This window comes from Chinchilla lanigera, unplaced genomic scaffold, assembly GCF_000276665.1.
Source record: "Chinchilla lanigera isolate Chin_1 unplaced genomic scaffold, ChiLan1.0 scaffold00014, whole genome shotgun sequence".
NCBI classification, from domain to species: Eukaryota; Metazoa; Chordata; class Mammalia; order Rodentia; family Chinchillidae; genus Chinchilla; species Chinchilla lanigera.
In genome coordinates this window covers 12,916,432-12,939,719 of record NW_004955415.1, presented here as the reverse complement: position 1 = coordinate 12,939,719, position 23,288 = coordinate 12,916,432, and the positions used below count along the sequence as shown (strand labels likewise).

General features: G+C 42.3%; 1 protein-coding gene across 3 annotated transcripts in view; it reads left to right on the top strand.

Moving 5' to 3' along the window:
* LOC102011198 (signal-regulatory protein beta-1) overlaps window positions 1–23,288 on the top strand; it is a 58,296-nt gene that overhangs the window by 16,019 nt on the left and 18,989 nt on the right. For all 3 annotated transcript variants that reach the window (XM_013512247.1, XM_013512248.1, XM_013512246.1), the window contains exons 2-3: window positions 14,052–14,139; window positions 22,079–22,406. In XM_013512247.1, the coding sequence (XP_013367701.1) occupies window positions 14,065–14,139; window positions 22,079–22,406 (403 nt within the window). In that variant the 5' untranslated portion in view covers window positions 14,052–14,064. The remainder of the gene's footprint in view (window positions 1–14,051; window positions 14,140–22,078; window positions 22,407–23,288) is intronic.

Genomic DNA, 23,288 nt, shown 5'->3' with positions numbered 1-23,288 from the left:
TTATTGTTCATGTGGGTCGGCTGGGTGGCCCTGCTGCTCTGAACCATGCTTGACTAATTTTGCCTTGGCTCCCTGCATCTGCGATCGCAGAGGAGGTGTAGTGGGAAGCTGTCTGATCTAGGATGGGCTTAACCGCATGGCTGCCAGGTGACTGGCTATTGGTTTGGGCACAAGGGGTGCCTGAACCGTGTGTGTCTTATAATCCAGTAACATGCTAAGGTCCTGGAGGCTCTAGGACTCATACAAGTTTGCTTCCATTGCATTCTGTTAGCCCAAGGAAGTCTTAAGCCTGGCTCAGATTCAAGAGATGGGGACATAGAAACTAGTTTCCCCAGGATAGAGCAACAGAACCATACTCTCAAGGGTATATGATCCAGGGGATGTGAACTATTATGACCAATGAGAATATATTTAAATGCAAATTTTGCCTTTGAATAATTTTTTTTGAAACAGGGTCTTGCTATGCAGTTCAGGCTGGTCTTGAGCTCACTTTGTAGCCTAGGCTGGTCTCAAACTTGCAATGACCCTCTTACCTCAGCCTACTGATTGCTGGGATTACAGGCGTGTGCCACCATGCCAGGCCCTTAGAATAATTTTAGATCTACAGAAAAGCTGCAAAAAATCTTAAAGTAATTTTGTACATTCCTCACCCAGTTTCCCATTATTAACATATTACTGTGGTGCATTTGTTACAACTAAAGAGTCTATATTGATTCCCTGAGTGTTAGGAAAATCCCATACTTTATTCAGTCTGTAATAGTTTCTCCTTTCCTTAGTGTTTTCTTTCTTTACTGAGATCCAGAACACCACATTACATTTAATCATCATATCTCCTTAGGCTCCTCTTGGCTGTGACAATTTCTCAGCCTTTCTGTGTGTTTTGATTGCCTTGACAGTTTTGAGGAGTACTGGTTGAGTGTTCTATAGGATGTTGCTCAGTTTGGGATTGTCAGATGTTTTTCTCATGATTAGACTGGGGTTATGGATTTTGAGGAGGAAGACCACAGATAATGTCCTTCTCCATATTATCACAGAAACATGCTATCAGCATCATTTATCATTAATAATGTTAATCTTGATCACCTGGCTAAGGCAGCATCTGCCAGGTTTCCCCACGACAATCTTATTTCTTTTGTTCTTTTGCACAGTGTACTCTATACTGGTGAGATAGACAAGAACCATCTGACTCTCCTCTTTCCTGTGTGCCAGAGAGGGGCCTAGTTTGGCTGTCATACCCCCCTTCAACCACCTCCCCACACTGGGACAATCTACCTCTGTGTCCTCCCTGGTTACTTAGTGGCCACTGCCCTCCAGGCCACTCCAACAGGAGGAAGTCACCTGGTATGGTCCCCATTTCAGGAATGGAGTTATGTTCTACCTCCTTGAGGGAAAAACAGCTTCACAAATTGTTTGGTGTTCTTTTTATTATTTATTTATTCAATCATTTATTATATCAAGGTGTTCTCATGAATATTTATTATATACTTTGTGTCATAAACCAAAACTATATTATTTATTTTGTTGTTCAAGTTGTCCTAGTTTTGGCCATTGAGGGCCCTATCTGTTGGATCCTGTGTCCCTTTGACACATCTCTGTTGTTTTGCTTTTGCACACTTCCTTACTTTCTGGCACTGTAAGATGCTCCAGACCCATCTTGTCTACTTTCTGTTCCATCCCAAAAAACAGCCATTTCTCCAAGGAGCCTGGTTACTTTTATTGGAGAATGGTGTTAGAAACCAAAATCTAGGTGCCCACAGTGTTTATTGCTGTTGGGGAGCCACTCTCAGTGGGCTGAGCTAGAAAATATGCATACGTATACTAGCTCTTGTATACACAAAACTAATGGTTTCTGTACCTACCATAAATATCTATATTAAGCAGAGCATGAGCTCATCTTAATGACTCTTATTCTAACCCATTCACATAGCTCATTGTATCTTTCTCCTCTTACTTATCTGTAACCTTCCCCTTCAACAGTGAGAAATCTGGCTGCTACCACCTGCCATCCATCTATGTTATTGGTCAATTCTGGTACACATATACTTGGGTTTCAGAGCTGTCACCCCATGTCAACCTCCATTAGAAACACTCTACCAACTAGAGTATTGGGCTTATGAACAGTGCTTTTGGTCATTAATCTTACAGTTTACAGTCATTTCCAAAGTTATTTAGGTGAGCACTTCTGTTCCCCAAGCCTTTCAGTGAGATTATCTTATATATTTGTAATACAACTTGATTCTTTTGTTAATGCCAATGTTCTATTCTGTGATTCTCCAATTCTCCCAGTAGATTTTGAAAACTTTGCATACATTAATGTTTACTCATTTTGTTGTAAAGCTCTATGGCTTTTGACAAATGATTAGTGAAAAATGGATAGTATAGGAGCTCTTGGTATATTCTGGATATCAAATCCTTATCAGATATCTTGGTCACTACAGTACCATGCAGAATAGTTTCTTGGCTCTGAGATACCTACTGTGCTTCACCTAGTCAACCATCTCCCACTCCCAAACCTCTGGAAACCAATGATTTGTTTTCTATTTCTATTGTTTTGCCTTTTTGAAAAAGTTATATAAGTGGAATCATACACTATTTAACCTTTAAAAACGGCTTCTTTATTTAAATTTCATCCATATTGTTAGTGGATTAAGAGTTTGTTCCTTTTGAAAGCTGAGTAATAATCCATAGTATGGGTATACCATTGTGTGTTCACTCATTCATCTATTAAAGAAATTTTAGTTTGCTTCCAGCTTTCTTCCAAATAAAGCTGCTATAAACATTTATGTGCAGACTTTCATGTAAACATAAGATTTCCAATCAGTTGGCTAAATACCACTGAGTGTGATTTCTGGGTCATGTGGTAAATCTCCATTTTACTTGATAAGAAACTTCCAAACTGTCTTCCAAAATGATTGTACTATTTTTTATTCCTACCAGCAATCAATGAGTGTTCTTATGCCGCAGTACTTGGTATTGCCAGTTTTTAATAATTCAGCAAATTTCATAGGTATATTGTAGTAGTTTTAGTTTGCATTTTATTTTAATCTGCATTTTTCTGATGACAAGTAATGTCAAGTACCAAACTCGATTGACTGTATTAGTGTGCATGTATTTCTGAGCTCTCTGTTCTGTTCCTTTGCTGTATGTGTCTATTGTTTTGACCACACTGTGGCTTTATTATAGTGAGTTTTGAAATTGGCAGTGCGGGTTCCCCAACCTAGTACTTTTTCAGAATTGTGTCAGTTATTCTAGCAGCTTTGCCTTTGCATATAAATTTTAGAACTGATTTATCAAAGTCTACCAGAAAGTTTATTGGGATTTTGGTTGGGATTCCATAGAGTCCAGAGATCAAATTGGGAACAATTGAAGGGTATCTGGAGAAGGAGGGGTGGGAAGGATCAGGGAAGGGGGACTAAAAACGTACAAGATTGGATATGCATATGTACAAGTTCTGCAAGGTGAATGTAATCATGTATTGTGAACAGATATTAATAAAACAATGTGAAGGTTTCCAATCCATGGGTACAAAACATCTCTCCATTTCTCTTTTTTTCCTTTTATTCCCCAACTCTCCCCTACCCCAAAGCCCCTTTTAGCCAGTATTCTACTCTCTGCTTTTTAAGAATTCAGCTTTTTTAGAATCCACACAAAGTTAAATCTGCAATGATTGCGTTTCTGTGCCTGGTTTAACATAATCTTCTCCAGGTTTGTTTTCATTCATGCTGTTGTAAATGACAGCATTTCCTTCTTTCTGAGGTTGAATAATATTCTATCATACTGTTGATGGAATCTGTTGATGGACTGTTAGGTTATTCTACATCTTGACTATTGTGAACAATGTAGCAATAAATATAAATACAGAGTATAGATGTCTCTTCAACATATTGATAGCGTCTCTTGTGGATATATACCCAGTAGTGGGATTGCTGGGATCCATGGTAGTTTTGTTTTTTAATTTTAAGGAAACCCCATACTATTTTCCATAATCTACATTCCTGTTAAAAGTGTGCAAGGATTCTCTTTTCTGTATAATCTCATCAACACTTCTATTACCCTTTTAGTGTCTATGGGATCAGTAGTAATGACCCATCTCTTGTTCTTGATGTTAGAGAACTTGTATTCTCTTTTTCTCTCTCCTTCTCTCTCTCTCTCTCATTCAACCTTACTAGAGGCTTATCAATTTTATTAATCTTTATAAAGAACCAGAATTTGGTTTTACTGAGTTTTCTCTATTGTTTTCTTTTTTTTTTCTCTATTGTTTTCTTGTTTTCAATTTCATTGACTTATGCTCCAGTTTTTATATTTTCTTTCTGCTATTCCCTTAAATTTAATTTCTTGTTATTTCTTTAGTTTTTTTTGGGGGGGTTAGAAATTTAGACTATTGATTTTGGAACTTTCTTTTTTTCTAACACACATTGATACCATATATTTCCTTCCAAACATTGCATTAGCTGAATACCAAAAATTTTAACAATTTGTATTTTCATTTAGTTCAAAATATTTTCTAATTTCTCTTGAGGCTTCTGCTTGGTCTCATGGTTCATTTAGAAGTGTTTTGTTCAGTTTCCAAATATATCCTGCTATCTTTATGTTATTGATTTCTAGTTTCTTTTCTTGTCTGAGGACATAATTTGTGTGATTTTTAGTCTTTTAAATTTATTAAAGTGGCCGTTATGGTCCAGAATATAGTCTACCTTGGTGACTGCTCCAATAGCATCGGAGGAGAATGTGCATTCTGATGTTATTGAGTGAAATGCTCTGTACATGTTAATTAGATCAAGTTCATTGATAGTGTTGTTCAGGTCATTTATATCCTTACTGATTTTCTGTCTGCATGATTCTGTTAATTACTAAAATAGAGATTTAAAGTCTCCAACCAAAATATCAGATTTGTCAGTTTCTTCTTTCAGTTCTGTCAGTTTGGGCTCACGAACTTTGACACTTGGTTGTTCTGAGTTTAAGATCATTATGGCTTTTTGGAGACTGACTTGCTTCTTGTTATGCAATGTCTCTGGTTATCCCTGATCATCTTTCCTCTTCTAAGGCCTGCTTTGTCTGAAAAGAATACAGCGACTCCAGCATTCTTTTGATTAGTGCTACTACAGTGAGTCTTATTCCATTCCTTTACTTTGAAAAAAATAAAGCTATAACTCACATACCATAAAACTGACCTTTTAAAGTGTACAATCCTATTAGTATATTCTCAAAGACCGTACAATCACTACCACTACCTAATTCTAGAATTTTTTTGTTATCCAAGAAGAAATACCATGCTCATTAACAACTGATTCTCATTTCCCTCCCTACAGACCCTGCAACCACTAATCTACTTTCTTCCTATATGGGTTTGGTTGCTCTGGACATTTTATATAAATGGAATCTTATGATATAATTTCATATTGTGTGTAGCTTCTTTAATTTAGTGTAATGTTTTCCAAGTTTATCTGTGTTACAACACTAATTCATCCTTTTTATGGCTGAAAAATACTTCATTATATGATGTTATATTCTATTTCACCATTCCAGTTTGCTATCTTTATCAGTTGATAGACGTGGTTTATTTTCACCATTTGGCTCTGATGAGTAAGGCTACTATTAACATTGGTGTCTTGGTTACTTTTCGTATTGCTGAAGCAAAATACCCAGCATCCAAAGTTAAAGGAGGAGGAAAGATTTATTTGTCTCACAGTTTGTGGAGGTTTCAGTCTTATCATCCGCTGCCTCCAAGGCAGAGTGGCACATGGCAGAGGGACAACAGTCCGTGGCAGTGGAAAACAGCAAAAGCAAATGAGAGAGCAAGACAAGCCACTTTCTGTCCCTTATATTGTATCCAGTCTACCAGGATCAGGACAGGGCCAATCCAATCAGTGGACTGATCCGGTAATCACCCACCCTTAATCCCAGCACCCTTAACCCCAGCATTGCACTAAGAATCAATCACAACTCTACATTCAGCTATCTCTGAACTCTGAAAAAACCTTATGACCACATGAGGCTTTGAGGGAATGTCTAGACACAAATCATAACAATTGGCATGTGCATTTTGGTGTGGACATATGTTTTCAAATCCCTTAAGTATATACTTCAGATTTGAATTACTGAATTGTAGGGCAGCTCTGTAGTCAACATTGTCAGGAATCATCAAACTGCTTACCCAAGAAGATGCACTAATTTACAGCCCACTGCAATGTAAGGTTCCATTTTCTCTGCATCCTTGTAATACTTGTTATTGTACATCTATTTTGGTGGTATTCTTAACTTGGTAAACTATATACAACATTAATAATTTTAAGTATATAATTCAGTGGCATTGATTATATTTGTAATGTTGTACAACTACCACTAGTCCAACCAATTTTTTTATTTTGCCAACCAGAAACTGCAAGTATTAAGCCATAATTCCCAATTCTTTCCTTACCCCAGTTTCTGGTCGCTTTTAATCTACTCTCTATCTCTATGAATTTGCCTGTTATAGATATTTCATATAAGTGGAATCACAATGTTTACCCTTTTGTCAAGCTTATATCTCTTGGAGCCATGTGTCAAGGCTTATCTTTGTGTGACATGCATCTCAACTTCATTCCTGTCTATGGTTGAATATAATTCCACTGTGAGTATGCAGGTACTACGTGTCATTTAGCCTTTGATCTGTTGACAGACACTTAGCCTGTTTCCACGTTTTGAATAATGCTGTAATGAATATTGGCATATGATTGTCTATAGATGTCACTATTTTCAGTAGTTAGGCTTTGGTCTGTTGTGATCTAATCTTGCATATGGTGAATTGGAGAGTCAACCTCATTCTTTTGTATGTGGAAGTTCAATTGTTTCTGCACAACCTGTTGAAGGTATTGTCTTTTCCCCATGGACTGAATTTATCACAAAAAACCAATTTGCCATAAGTATATGAATTTAATTTTGGACATTCAAGCATTTTATTGGTCTATATGTTTATGTTTCTGCCAGGACCATGTTGTTTTAATTACAGTAGCTATACATAGTAAGTTTTGAAATTGGAAATATGAGTCCTCCAACTGTCTTCTTTTTCAATATTATGCTGGATATTTGGGAGCCCCTTACAATTTCATATGAATTTGAATTTGAATATTGTCCTTCCATTTCTAGAAATAAGTCTTTGCAGTTTTGAGAGGGATTGTGTTAATCTATCAATTGTTTTGGGTAGTGCTGGGATTTTAATAATACTAAGAAGTCTTCCTACCCATAGACATGATGTTTTTCCATTTTCTTAATCTTCTTAATTTCTTCCAACAATGGTTTATAGTTTTCAGTGTATAAATCTATCCCCTTCTTGGTTAAATTTATCTCCAGATATTTTATTCTTGCAGATGCAGTTTCAAATAAAATTGCTTTCTTAATTTCCCTTATAGACTGTTCATTGCTGATGTATAGAAACACAGCTGATTTTAGATATTGATCTTGCATCCAACCAATTTCCCAAACTCATATTAGCTCTAATAGCTTTCCTGTTGGTTTTCTTTGGTAGGGTTTTGGGCCTTGAACCCTGGGCTTTTGCTCTGACCTATATCACTAGTCTTTAAAAAAATTAAATTATATTAAATTTTATTTTATATTTTGACACAGGGTCTTTCTAAGTTGGCAAGTTGGTCAGGCTAAGCTCCAACTTAAGATCCTCCTGCCTTGGCCTCACAGAATGCTGGGATTATAGGCATGCACTACTACTTTGGGCCTTTCCTTAGATTTTTAAGAATTTTCTGTATATAGGATCATACCATCTGTGAGTAGGAATAGTTTTACTTCTTTCCTTTCAGTTTGATTGTCTTTTATTCATTTTTCTTGTCAATTACTCTAGCTAGAACTTCCAGTTGAATCACAGTGGTGAAAGTAGGCATCTTTGTCCAGTTCTTGATTTTTGGGAAAAGGTTTCAGTTTTTCATCATTGATTATACTGTTAGCTTTAGATTTTTCATAAACATCTCTTATTAAATTAAGGAAGTTTCCATCTATTCCTAGTGGTGTGTGCATGCGTGTGTGTGTGTTTTTTTTTACCAGGAAAGAGTGCTAAATTTTGTCTAGTACTCTTTCTTCATCTACTGAGATGATCATGTAAGTTTTTCCCCTTCTTTCTATTAGTGTGAGGTAGCACACTGATTAACTTTTATGCTGAAACACCCTTGCATTTCTGGAATCAATCCCACTTGGTTATGCTGTATAATTTTTTTTAATACATGGCTGAATTTATTGAGAATTTTATTTATTTATTTATTTATTTATTTATTTATTTTGGTCTTTTTGAGACAGGGTCTCACTATGCAATTCAGGCTGGTCTTGAACTACTTTGTAGCCCAGGCTGGCCTCAAATTCACAATGATCCTCCTGCCTCAGCCTCCCAAGGGCTAGGATTACAGGTGTGTGCTACCCTGCCTGATGAGAATTTTAATATATATTTATAAGTGATATTGACCTGCAATTTTCTTTTTTTTTTTTTTGTGATGTCTGGCATCAAGTCCTGGGCTTTCTTTGTTGAGAGATTTTATTACAAATGTTATTATTATTACTAATTCAATCTTTTTATTTGTTATGCATCTGTTGGGATTTTTTATTATTACATAAATCAATTAAGATAATTTGTGTATTTCTAAGGATTTGTCCATTTTATCTGGTTATTGGTTTTGTTGTCATGCTTTTGTTCCTAGTACTCTTCTATAATCCTTTTTATTTCTGTAAAATTGGTAGTAATGTCCTTAGTCTCAATTCTGAATCCAGTAATTTGAGTCTTTCTCTTTTTTTTGTCAATCTAGCTAAAAGTTTTATCTATTTTTTGAATCTGTTTTCGAAGAGCCAACTTATTCTTTGTATTGTTTTTCTATATTTTTGATGTTATCTTTATTATTTCTTTCTTTCTGCTATCTTTGGGTTTAATTTGTTTTTCTTTTCCTAATTCCTGAAGGTATGAAGTTAAATTGTTGATTTGCTTATTTAATATGGATGTTTACAGTATAAGTTTATCTTTAGGCACTGCCTCTGATATGAATTTTACTGTATAGTGGTTTTATTTGTACTAATTCTAAGGTATTTTCTAATTTCCCTAGTGATTTCTTCTTGGACTTTTTGACTGTTAAGAACATGCTGTTTAATTTCTGTATATTTATTCTTTTTTCAGTGTTATCTATTATTGGTTTCCAGTTTTATTTCATTGTGATCATGAAAAGATACCTTATATGATATCAGTCTTTTAAAATTTAATGATCTTTGTTTTGTGATCTAACAAATGACCTTTTATGGCAAATATTTTTCCATTACAACCTATAACATATCAATCATAGTTATTTTAAATTGCTTGTCTGATAATTCCATATCTTAGTCTTATATTCCAGTATCTTAATGTCCTATCTTTGTCTGCTTCTGGTGAGGGTTTTGTCTCTTCAGTTTCCTCCTCCTCCCTGTCTTTCTCTTTGACATCCTCTTCCTCCTTCTTTTCTTTTCCTTTTCTTTTCTTTTTTCTTTTCTTTTCTTTTCTTTTCCCTTCTTTTCCTTTTTCTTTCTTTCTTTCTTTCTTTCTTTCTTTCTTTCTTTCTTTCTTTCTTTCTTTCTCTTTCCATCTTTCTTTCTGTCTGTCTTTTTGGCATATATGGTAGGCTTAGTGAAGGGTCCTGAGCTGAGGATCGTTCTGGGTCATCTAAGGGGATTCTAAGTGCCATCATGTATCTTATGAGAGAGGTAGAGAAAGATATGACACTTGACACACAGAAGAGGAGAAGGGGATTTGGCTGGGGAGTCAGAGATTGGAATCACCATACTGAGCAATGCTGGAGGCCTCCAGAAGCTGGAAGAAACATGGGAACATTCCCCTTTCAGACCTTCAGAGGAGGCAGGAAGTGCAGCCCTGCTGATCCCTTGATTTCAGCTCAGTGAGACTGATTTTGGATTTCTGGCCTCTAGTAAGAACATAACAGTAAGAACATAACAATAAGAGAGAATAAATTTCTGTTGTTTTTCACCATTGAGCTTGTGGCAATTTGCTATAGTAGCTTTGAGAAATTAATGCAGCATGTATTGTGCATTTTTCTTGAAAGTTGGACATGTTGTAGAGAGGAATGGATACTGAAGAAATAGACTATGAGTTAGGGACTGATGTTAATCTGGCAAGGTCTTGGGCTCTACTTAATGCTTGCAGCTGCAGACACCAAGGGGCTTTTGGCTCTTTAGTGTTCTTGTTTTCTCCTCCTCTGTTAGCCATGGAGCTTTGCTTTGGTACTGCCCCTCAGAGAGTCTGTGTCTTGCAGCTGTAATTCACTGAATTATAATGGATCCTTATCGGAGCCTTACTGGTGTGCTGGTGGTAAAGTGTGTGTGTGTGTGTGTGTGTGTGTGTGTGTGTGTGTGTGTGTGTGTGTGTTTTCATTAATGATCAGGAGAGACACAAAATAGAAATAAAATTTTATTTCTCATAGGTCCCAGGGGAGTACAGAGGCTATAAACATGGAGGTCAGGGAGCATATAAAGATAAAGAGGGGGACCCAGGGGCTAATGCCTTATGGGGTATAGGGTATTTTCCAAATGGTCTTCTGGTGGGGAATTTTAATATGTGGCTTTAAAGCAAGCAGGGATGCATTCCAGGAGGTTACATGTGAGTGAAAGGTGGTCATTGTGCCATAGTTCACAGTCCACACAGGGTGTGAGGGTCAGTGGGGCCGGTAAAGTAGGCTGCACCTGGTCATCCCAATGTGGAGGGGACCCCAGGAGGAAGTTGTATAAAGCAGAGACATCTGGATTGACCACAGTGAGGAACTGGGAAGCGGTGCAGAATTGGAAACACCCAGGGTGGCTGAGCGCTGTTTTTTGCCTGAGGAAGTTAAACCTACATCCTAAGTGGATGCCGAGACAATCCAAAACTGTTAAGAATTCACTACAGAGAGAGAGAGGCAGGGCGGGAGGGCTCTCTGTAATCTCCCAAATTCCGTTTTTTGGGGGCCCCTGATATCTGAAGCTGCCCTTCCAGAAATAACTTTCTTTTCCTCCTTCAGGCATGGACCTCCTCCTTCCCCCATTTCTTTTCCCTTGGGCAAACTGGAAAGTATGGAGAGCATCAGAGGGGGGCTGATTTCCCTCATTTAGTTGGGATAAAGTTTCAGATTTGCCACTGCAAAGTCCTGCCCTCTAAAGATTAAGGGAAGGTCTGGAGGGCTTCAGTGCTGCTTCCCTTGGTCTCTTCCTCCCAGGGCAGCAGAAGGTGATGCCTCAGATTCTCCCATTGGAATATTAGGAGTTTCTCAGAGGAAAAAGTTGTAGAGTCTGAGGCCTTTCCTTCCCTCCCCGTGACTGTGGCATCCACCAGTGTCTTGCTCTCAGTCTGCACTTAGCCTTCTGCAGATCATCAGAACTGCTAGCTATGAGTTCCAGCTGACTTCCAGCAAGGGTCCAAGTGGGCAGACCTGGGGAACCGTAATCCTCTAGGCACACATGATATCACAGAGTTTGGGGGGCACTTTGCCCTGCAACTTCAGTTGTCTGATGAGTTCAAGTAAAGTCATTAATCTTTAGCTTGTGTAGCCTTTTCTTGTTTTTAAAAAGAGAGTAATGACTTCCAAACCCTTTACATGTCAGAGTTTAAAACAGAAGTTCCTATTATGACTATTTTAGTATCAATCTGCTATAGCAAGTAAGAAATATTAAGAGTCACAAAGTCATAGGATTATAATCCCAGAATCATAAAGACCTTGGCACATAGACACATAGAATTTTACAGCTGGGAATCATAAATTCAATGAATAAAAATTCTCAAATTGAAGCTCTCTCTGGGCTTGCCTGTGTTTATAGGATGATGAGATATAAAATGATTTTCTTGATCTGACCTGTTCTATCTCTCTGGCCTCATTTCTCACCACTGATCTCACTTCCCACCCCAAACCTATTCTTTCTCCCACACTTCCTGTCAAAAACGAATTGTCTCATTCCAGGGTTCCAGACATGTCCTAACCTATTCAAGATTCCACGATGCACTTTTATATTACCCGGAACATGGAACACCCTCAGCAATCATTTGTTAATCTAATTCATGAATAAAATCTTAAAATTCTCAGCACAGCGTGTAGCACATGGAAATATTAAACTGTAGCCACCTCTATCAGTGTGCCTGATACTCTTCTAAGCATTTCATATGCATTAATTTATTTTATTTTCATTACCAGATGTAGTAGATGCTATTACTATTCTCATTTTAAAGACAGGGAAACTAAAACAGAGAAGTTAGCAACTTAGCTAGGCAGAGACAGAGCTGAGATTCAAACTCAGGAAACTCATAAATGGGTTGTGCGGAGCATGAAACTCATTATCTGCCAGGCATAGCACTGATGTCAGATGTGTCACACACATAATCTCTAATTACATGACAACCTCCATAAATGCACGAAGAAACGGAGGCCCAGAGAGGTGGGCCACTTCTCCAGGGTTACTCAGGTGGTGAAAGCTGGCACTGAAGTTCAAATCAGGCCTGACTGCTGTAAATCCCACACTCTGCTATTTGCTGCAGGGCTTCTGGGCTGTCTCTTCACGAAGTGAATACCTTTGTCCTTTGTCAAGTTATCAACCTACTCTCCCCTGGAGACACAGCTCCAGGATCCCTTTCTTGCAATGCCCTCCCCAATTCTACTCACCCAACCTAGTTGCCCAAGTTAGTTTTTGCACACCTCCTGCCCCTGCCCTCCACACAGCTGGGGAGCCCTGTGGTAAAGCATACAGGCTCTGTGCTCAGGTGGTCTTGGTTTCAAACCACGGCTCCTCTGAATGGCCCTGACTAATGCTTTGTGTGACCATTTGAGCCTTGATTTTTTTCATCTATGAATTGGCACTAAAAAAACCAGCTCCCTCATAGGGCTGGGCGAAATACACACAAATTTTGACTCATTGTTAACCAAAGTGTTCACCACGGTGCGTTACAATGCTCTGAATAAGCGTGTGTCTCTGCCACTTGACTGGAGGGCAGGAACTAATTCTGGTGTGTCGCTTTGCCACTAGCGCTCAGTATGGTTTAGAACAGGTATTAAATAAATGTGGAATACATGAATGGAAAAGAAATGAATCAATCTTAGAATCCTACAGTCATAATGTCACACATAACATGTAAGAACCTTGTGTCACGTAACTGTAAAGCTGGAAGGCTCTTAGAGACCAGCTTCCTTGGACTTTCAGTCTTCCTGACTGTTATCCACAGCTGGCAATACAGTCTATATTGCCACTCATCACACACCCGGAGGCACACATACTCGCACCAATACTTCCTCTCCTGTCCCCTTCTCTTCTTTTCCCTTCCCTTCTCCTCTATCCTTTTTTACCTTTTCCATTTTTAAAAATGCTAAGTGCGCTAAGTTCACTGGGTTGATTTCATGGCCCATACAGGCACTGTGACCTATGGTTCGAAAAATACCTCTCTGGCCTCACTGCTTTTTCTAGCATCTCTCCATTGACTCCTGAATCTACACACCCCCGGGGAAGGGAAGTTCCCCTCAGGTGATGAAAGGTTTCATTGCTGGACAGCACTGCTTGCTAGAAAGTCCTTCCAGCAAGCTGAAGAGAGCATCCTGTACTTCCCCATTTGGCTGCCTGCTTTCTGCTGTTTGTTATGAAGCAACTCATCTGTCTCTGGGTTCCCCCTTCCTCTCTGTTCTATAGCTCTCTGTGCCTCCTATAAGTGCAAAGAGCCTAAAAGTCCACTGTCATTGCCACTCCTAGGAGTGAAGGTGTTGATCTTCACAACCATCTCCCATGATTATTTTTGTTTGCTGTCATGGGGACGAGGGCTACTGAGGCTAAAGCATGGCTACTGACTGAAGTCTTCAGCTATTGGAGCAGAAAAGTTTATTGGCATGTGGGAAAGATCAAAAGAGGTTTCTTCCCCAACCCCAGTTCTCCTTTGCTTGTTTTCTCAACTGCTTGAATTTTCCTAGTGAGGTCCTCAGTTGGTTAACGAATAGCATCTCAGAAATCACAAGTAGGCACACTGAAACAGTATGTCAGTCTTTCACATTTTAGTTGGAATTCTCCCCAGCCAATCTTTTCTTCTTTCCCTCTAGGATTAGCCTGAGGATGGGAATTCTGATGGCAGCCTACCATAGGATCTCAGAAATGGTGCAAGCGGCAGTAATTGCGCTTCTCCTTGAGGTAAGTTTGTAGGACTACACAACAGTCTTGACCTTTTAAAGTCCAAATTCTTTTTATTCATGCATGAGCAAACATTTATTTAGCACTTTCTGTGCTAACAGGCCTTGCCTTAGGTGCTGAGATACCATCATGAGCAGGACGAGCTCATCATTGGCCTGCCTGGAGTGTGCAGTCCAGCAGTAACAAGGGCCATCAACCAATTATAACAAGGGTGTGATAGGTGTTCTGCCAAGGTCAGGGAACTAAGGGAGCTCAAGGGTCTCTTCATGGGGTGGGGTGGGGTCAGGGAAGGCTGCCCTGGGAGACAAGAGCTGAGATTTCCGGGACAAGGAGCCTGGGGATGAGTGACCACTCTCTTACTCTCCTGGGCTTCTCTGATCACCGTCACTGTCCGAAGCCCAGCTGTTTCACTGCTTTAAACCAGCTGTTCCCAAGCCTTAACTCAATCGGAAAGCTGTTCCGTTCTGTCTTGTTAAACTCCAGATTTCAGGCTGGGGTTCTGTGTCTGGGTGAGATCTACACTTCAGGCCTTGGCTCACACCTTGGGAAACCCTGGGCAGCATTAGCATCCCTCTATAGTAATCTCCAAGACTGTTTGAGCTTCTGAAAGCCAAGAGGAAACAGAAAGGGGCAGGAAGGTTGTGGTTGTTTTTCTGGGATTACCAAACTGGAGAAGCAGAGGACAGTGCTGCCGGATCTGCACCTCACCCAGGGCCCTCTGCCTCCCTCCCTCCCTCCTTTCCTTCCTTCCTTCCTTCCTTCCTTCCTTCCTTCCTTCCTTCCTTCCTTCCTTCCCCTTTCTCTTTGTCTCTTCTTTCTGAGGTATTCTTACTCTATACAGTGTCTCCTGAAACTGCCTACATGCCACCAACTTGCAAATGCCTCTCTTCCTTCCCTACTACCTGTCTGCCCAGCCCAGACTCCCATCTCAAGCTGCAATGGCCTCTTCCTCTTGCATCCTCCCTTCCCCTCCTGCAGTCCTCCTAGGCGCCCCTACTCCTGCCAGCCTTTAGTTTGCAAACGGGGTCCCATCCAGGTTCCTCTCTGCCCAAGGCATTGCTCAGGGATTACAATCCTCCCTCCTCAACACAGCCTGCTTGACTGGGCCCTGCGGCTTCCCCTGTGACCACTGCTCCCTTAGTCTGCTTCCACCACAATGGTGTGCTGTGGCTTAGAGATGCCCCTCCTGCATGCTGCATTTCTCTCTCTCTCTGGAACAGTCTCCACGTAGAACACCTCACAGCTCCCTTCATTCAGGTCCCAGCTCACATTCCTCCCTCCTCAGAGAGGACTTCTGTCCACCCTATTATATACCTGGTTGCTCTCTACCCCTGCCTTCTTTATTGTCCTTCATGCTAATTCAGCCACCTGGACTTGCATTGCTTGTTTACTGCTTGCTGTCCACTCTTCCCTCCAGAATGGAGCTCCCCAGAGGGTGGAACCTGCTCACTTACTCAGCACCTCTGGTGCTCTATAAAGAGTTGCAGGAATGAGTAAATTGATAACAAAGTGAATTCATTTAACCATGGTGCTGTGCCAGGCACTGAGGACTCAGGCATGGAGCAAGTGGACAGGGAAGGGCCCTGCCATCAAGGGGTTGGATCACCATCTTGGGGAGAGATGGCTTTATATTTGCAGGAGCCTCTGAGCGCCATGTGTGCCTCATGTAGGCTGGATCTGATTCCTACCTAAGAAGATAGGTTGAGGGTGAAAGAACTATGGGCCCTTGCAGCAAACAGCTAGATTTTAGGGGCCGTCCAAGTCTCTTTTCTGAGACTCTATGGGCTTTCTGTCACTCTCTGGCCCCCGGGGCCCTGAGGCAAGGACAGAGGCCCATACTCACAATGAGGGATTTTGAAGATCGTACTTACAGGATGGGTGAGATCCAGTTCTGCTGGGTTTGGACCACAAACTCTGATTAGAGAAATGAACAAAAACCTGAGAGAAAGAGAACATCTTTGTGAGGAAGTCAGGGAGCTTCACTGGAATGAAGCCTTGAACTGATTTAACCTCCTAGCTTTACTGAGACAGCAAAAAAGGCACTGTGTTCTGCTAAACATGGGTGCATATTTTAGATTAGAAAGGCATGGTGACAGTTATGCTGAATTGTTAACTTTTTTTTTTTTTTCCGGTACCAGAAATCGAACTCAGGACCTTGCGCTTGCCAGGCAGGCACTGTGCCGCTCAGCTAAATCCCCATCCTGAATTGTTAACTTTATCAAGTCGTTCCCAGGCTGTTTCTCCTTGTTTCACCAGCAAGTCTTGCCTCTGCCCACGCTGGTAAAGCACCTCATTTTCAAGTTGTTCCAACTCCTCAGAGTTGGCTGTTTTCTGTGCCCTGAGTCAAGTTGAGCAGATGTTAACCCTTTGGGTGCTACAAGGAACTCCACACAGTTCTTACTGGTGCTGGAATCAGGAAAAAGACTGACTTCACTTCACTAAGAGGAAACCGAGCTGTACCCATGGCTCAGCCTGGGGAAGACCTGTGGGCACCTTGGCACCACTCAGACAACCCACAGGAGCACTCCAGTGTCCCCACTTCTCCTAGAGCCTTCCAGCCTCACAAAACAGGCCACCCACAGCTTCCCACCTCCTGCAGCCCAGCCGTGGTTGTACCCTGACTGTAGATGGTGTGACTGAAGCTGAAGAACAGGTGCATAAGCCCAGCAGGCAGCCTACTTTCACAAGAAACCTTTGGTTTCCTTCCTTCCCTTATTCCACAGCATACATCCTCTTTTATTTTTATATATTCATGGATCTATCCACCCATCTATCCATGAATCCATAGGTCCATAGACTGATCAATCAATCAATTGACCCATCCATCCAAACATCAACCATCCTTGTACACAACTGTCCATGGATTCATTGTCCATTCAATACACTCTCACTGAATACTACTATGCTCGTGGCATTATTCACAGTAGTGAACAGGATGTGGTCCCTGCCCCCAGGGCTTAAGGTCTAATAAGGGAAAGAGTCCCTATGTAACTAATTGCAAATTGAAACTTTAACACAACTATGATAGATGCTGTGGCTATGGAGTGTTTGAAATGTGGTTAGTGCCTCTGAGCAACTGAATTTTAAATTTTATTTAATTTTAATTAATTTAAATTTAAATTTAAAAACTAAAGTAGTATAAAAGCTGTGTTGCTGTTTGTTCCACAACACTTTATTGTTTTGGCAGGACAACATTTTTACTTTGTAGTAAATCCAAAGACTTAAAAAAAAAAAAAAAAAGCATGTCTCTGGTGGTGCATGCCTGTAACTGAGGTACTTGTGAGACTGAGGCAGGAGTACCACGGCTCAAGGCAAGCCTTGGCTACACAACAAGTACAAGGACAACCTGAACTGCCTAGCAAAACCCTGTCTCAATAAAACAAAGCAAAAGAGCATGTAAACTATCACAATATTTTCATTGTTTGCATATTGATATGATATAACTGAATATTGGATTAAATTATATTAGTAAATATTAATTTCACCTTTTTAAACCTTTTAAATGTAGATTCTGTAAAATCTAAAATTCTGTGTGTAGCTTACGCTATATTTCTAGGACAGAGGTGAGCCGAGTGTGGGACACAGAGGACAAATTAGCGGGGAGAGGAGATGTGAGGGGTTTGGAGAAGGTCATACTTGTTAGGATGGAAATCACATTTATTAAGCTCCTAGTTTATGAACAAGAGTTCAGATTCTATGTGCGTAAGATTCCAATAGTACTAGATAGACATAATCAGTCTCTTGTTACAGATGCAGAAACTGAGGTTCGGGGAGGTAAAGTAAGTTGACCACAGCTCTGTGCTGGGCAGTCCCTAGGTCAAACAGTTGAACTTGGCAGAGGTACCCACCTGTACTGGCTTTATTTATATCTCTGCACACTGCTTTCAATTCAACTCTGTCAAATTTCTCTTTCCTGATTTTTTCTGGTCCCTCAGACATAGCTCACCATTTCTGGACACCTGCAGAAATGTGCTCTATAATGCTGAATGAATGGATGACAATGAAAGGATAATTTCTCCAAACTAGGAAAAAGCTATTCTGTGTCAGGGCCTATTTAAGGCCCAGGCCTAACTAGCCTGGTGTAAAACGCCAGCATCACCCTCAGTTTAGCACCTACCCCCTCCCCTCAGCTTGGTCAGTGCTGCCATGGATCCCTGCTGAGGAATATGGTAGGGTACATGTGGAGGTGTTTTATGTTCCTCCTTCCTTCCCTGTGGAGGTCTCCGCTGTTCTCTGGTGTGGTGAGTTCTGGGAGGGGAGATGAGGAAGTGTGGACCTCTTCCCCTCAGCAGCGCTTCATTCACTGGGGCTCGAAGGCAGAGGCAGCAGCCTGGGGGTGGGGGCGGGAACCACAGGTGAGACCCTGTAGGAGGGCCCTGCCTCTGCGCATGTGTGTGTGCCAGTGCACCTGCTTGCATGGTGGACTGTGCACTGTACAGTCTCTTCCAGGAACTGGTGCAGTTCTACAGCTCTGATCTTGGAATCTGTGCAGCCTCAGACCGAAGTTCTAGGCTTGGTCTCTGTCCTCCCTGGCAGATCTCTCAAAGGACTTTTCCCTCTTGCCAATTTGCATAGAGGAAGTTTAGGCCGCTATCCTGTCACCCTCTCTTTTCAGTTCCCCTTTCTCCTGCTCAGGGTGGCATGAAGCTAGACCAACAAGTCTATGTCTGCTGCATGGAGAAAGAGCAGCTGAACCCTTGCAGGCACGAGTCTCTGGGAGTTATTTCCGTGCAGATCCTCGCCTGGCTGGACTGTAGGGGAGGTTGGGAGAAAGGGGAACTCTGTAACACCCCTCTCCCACCCCATCCTGGCTGATAAGCTTTCAGACTTCTCCAGATTAGCCTCATGTGCACACCACAGGCACTGGGGGTTAGGGCGGGGGAGCCCAGCCTGGCTGCTGCATCTTCAGTCCTAGGGATGTGCCCGAAGGTCCCTCATTAGAACGCAATTCCTGCTGTGCCCAGCACTGTGCTGACCTCTGGGTATAACAGGACATAAAGCAAATTCATGGCAAGTTGTCTTTTCATGGGGGTAACAAAGCAGAGCAGTGTATATGTCTGTATGTCAGGATGCACCATCAGGAAGCCAGATGGAGTACGGGTGGAGAGAGACCCAGGAGAGGTTGTTTTCATCAGCAGACCAGGAAAACAGGCAGCTGCATTTCAATTCATTTTTTCCCAGCTTGAAGCCACTAGACAATCCCTGGTAGCAGGAAATGCCTGTCAGACCCTGAGCGAGCCTACTTAAGTGGAAGACCCTGGATTGGGTTTTGAAGTCCAAGCTCTAATGAGGTGTGGTGCACACCTGTAATCCCAGTGTAATCCCACCTGTAATCCCTCCAGGAGGCTGAGGCAGGAGGATTGCAAGTTTAAGCCTAGTTTGAGCAACTTAGCAATTCAATAAGCCCTTGTTTCAAAATAAAAGAAACTAAAAAATGTCTGGGGATGCAGCTCAGTGTGAAGGCCCTGGGTTCCATCCCTAGAACTGGAGGTACTGGAGGGTGTGGGGTCCATGCTCTGTGTTTGGTCATGTTTGTCCAGGCTTAGTTCACCAGCCTTGCTGGGACTACCACTGATCCACTCTCTATTCCTAGAAGCTGTCTCAGGGCAGGCTTTTAGTGATGTCCTCTCAGCGAGGAGGAACCTCAGGGAGAGAGGACCCCAAAGCTCATGGTGTCAGGGCTAGCTCTGTGGCTGGAAGCTCGAGGCAGAGCTCAGCCCCTCCCTTGTCTGGCTCAGCACCAGAGGCAGCAGCCACCTCCCTAACCGTGGGTTAGGAGTTTGGGCGGGGCCCTTTTCCACAGAGACCACTTCTCTCACTCTGGTTTATAGCTCTGCTCCAGGCCTGGTTGGGAGTGAGCAGCGGGAGGTATAAGGCAGCCCTAGGCTGGCAGAAGACTAGGCGGTGGCCTCCAGGTTGATCAGAGCCTCACCTAGGTTGCTGCCAGCTCAGCTCAGGGACACGGTGGGGTTCTCAGCATGTCTTCCACACACGGGCAGGCCCTGCACCACCCCCTGGCCATCCTTCTGCTGGGACTCACAGGTGAGTTCTGCGTCCTGCCCACCAGACCCTCAGCTGCCTGATCAGAGAGCCCTCAGGATTGCCAAGTGCAGCTCCCTGCGCTGCAGGAGCGCGACAGATCTAGGAGACCTGGCTGAGCCCTTTCCTGCCCACCAGGTGGTGTTTTGCCTCTTTTCCTCCATGTGGACCTTGTGGGAAAAGAGTGGGAGCTTGGGGGTCACAGGAGGAAGACATGACACAGGAGGGGGAACTGGGGGAGGCCAGGTGGTCAGAGAGGACCCCCCAGAATTCTGGCCTGGGTCAGAGTGTGTGTGCAGGCAGGAAGGACAGAGGCAGAGAGATACCCCCCAAATAATGAGTCCTGAACCTCAAATCAGACTAACCCACTCATCCCTCATCACTGACAGTCTGGGTAGCCTTGAGCAAGTCACTAAGTCTTTCTGAGTGTTTCTTCCCTTCTGGGAAGTGGGGAAAACAATAGCAACTGCCGATGGTTGGACTGTGGGTGAAGTGGGCATGTACACCTGAATGTGCTTTATAAACACAGCAGGCTGTGAGCAGGTGGGGGATAAGGCGGGAGCACAGTGCCTGAGTCCCAGAGCTGTGGGCTACGAGGACACAGGTCCACAGCCTTCCTGAGCTGCCCTCTGCCCCCTGTTTCCCTGTGCTGTCGTTGCGGGTGTGTATGTCTATCTTTTACCCCTGCTGCCTGACCAGAGGCTCCTTGAGAGCCAGCGTCCTGTCCCTGCACCCCCAGTGCTCAGCTCACAGCCTGGTGCAGAGCAGTGGTCCGGGGTGCAGCAAAAGCTTGGAGAGACTTCGCTGTGCACGTCTTACAGGCGGTCCTCAGGAGAAGGGACAGCTCTTGCTCTGTAGTTTTCCTGGGATGACTCAGGAGACAGAGCTGAGGTTAGGAGCAGGAAATACCTTGTCCTAGTCCTGTCCATGAGAGTGAACAAAGCTTCCCGGAACAGAGAGAACTCCTTGTCACGGGGGTGAACAAATGGGGAGGGGAGTGCCTTGGAAGGTGTTGATGGGAGCAACCCGACTGGGAGGGCCACCACCCTTGTTGACTCCACGCTCAAGCCATTATACTTATGTCCAAAATGAATGCTTGGCCGTTCCTGTCTCTACTTGGTCATTGCTCCGTTCTCTTCCTCTCACAAACACAGCCACCATCCATCCAGATTCTCAACAGAAAAACCTGGAGATCATTGTCCAGAATTCCATCTACTCTTCACGCCCCATGCACCTCACTGCCATCCTGTGGGCCAGATCTTCCAAATACATCTCCAGTCCTTCTGTTTCTCACCGCCCCAAGCCAGGCCGCTGTCACCTCAGCCTCCCTGATCGGCTTCCTGCTCCTTTCCCACCACCCTCCTTGCTGGCCTCTGCAGTCTTCTAAAAATGTAAAAAGCCTGCCTTGAGCCTCTGTTTAACAGATCACACAGGATGGAATCACAATTGTTACCATGTCCCATGGGGCTCCTTTCTAGCAGGGCCTCTTGCCCACTCACACCCAAATCCTACAACTTTCTTCGTTTCTTGGGTCCTCTAAGCTCTTCCCACCGGAGGCCCATTTTACCTGCTGTTTCTGCCTTCTAGAATGTTCTTCCTGGACCCTTTCCCATGGCTGGTTCCTATTCCTTTTTCAATTTTAGCTTAAAATATATTTCTCTGATCATGTTTCCAGAATGAGTCCTCCTAGTATTTCTGGGTTCTTTGGGTTTTCCAAGGACACTGAGCCTGAGGTATGATTGGATCTGTATTTGCCCTTTATTTGTTGCTATCTCTTTGTGACCTCCCTGAGGCCGGAACCAAGCACAGGACAGGTAGTAAGTCCCTGAGGCCTTTATACCATGCATCTGTCTTACAGTCTGTGTGCTGGATGCACCCGACTGTCAGTGCGCAGTCATAGTCTCTGTCTTTTGCAGCTGGGCAGCCCTTCATCTCTCTGACGGGCCCATCTCAGAGGATAATTCCAGAAATATCAGAACCTTTCAACTGCACTGCTGGACCCTTCAGCTCTGGGCACTTCAATGTCACCTGGTTTAAGAATAGTCACGAACATCCAGCCTCAGCCCAGTACTGGACAGCGGACAGCAATGGCACTTACTCTGTCACCAGCAAGGCATGGGTGACACTGACTGGAGAAGACGTCTTGTCTACGATCACTTGTGAAGTCGCTCACAGGGACCTTGATGAGCCCTTGCGAATGACCATGAACCTTTCCCAAGTGCTCTACGGTGAGTGGGCTGTGCAGTGTGTTTGTGTGTGTGGGTATACTAGCAGCACGGGCTGGGGGGTTTTTGCCCAAAGCCTCATTTAACAAGTGGAGATCTGAAATTTCACATCATCACCCCTCATCACATATAAGCAGATAGAAAAAACAAATCTTCCAGAGGCTGGCTTTGTGTCTAGGTTTTAATCTCTGTTGGGCTACTTCACAAGTTTTGTGATCTTGGGCACATTTCTTTTTAAAATTTTTTTCTATTTTAAACAAAACAACAAACACAATGATACAGAATTTCAAAACAAGATAACAGAAAATTAGCAATGGTTATTATGTTGCATGTTGTTATCTTTAAAGTAGTTGCTCAGGTTACAAAATATAAGCATGCAAAACTGATCAAACAGTATAAGCACAAACTGTTCCTTTCAGTGAACTCATTGAAATTAGTAGTATAATTATCTTAGCTAGTTTGTGTATATATATATACTTTTTTTTTTTCTTCCCCTATCCCAGTTGTTCTTTCCTTTTGAGCAGTTTTTTTCCCTTTCACAATATCTATTGTGTATTTTGGATTTTATTTACTCTTTCAGTTTCTTACACTAGGGAGACTATATGATGTTTACATATGAGAGTCTGATTTATTTCACTTACGAGTATGATCTCTAGTTGTATCCATTTACCTATAAAGCCTTGAGTTTATCCTTCTTTATTGCTGAGTAGTACTCCAATGTATAAAAATATCACATCTTTTTTTTACCCATTCCTCAGTAGATGAATATTTTGGTTGCTTCCAAGATTTAGCTATTACAAATTGAGGTGCTATAACATGGGTGCACATATATTGCTGTGATATGATGTTTTTAATTCTTTTGGGAAAATACTCAGAAGAGGAATA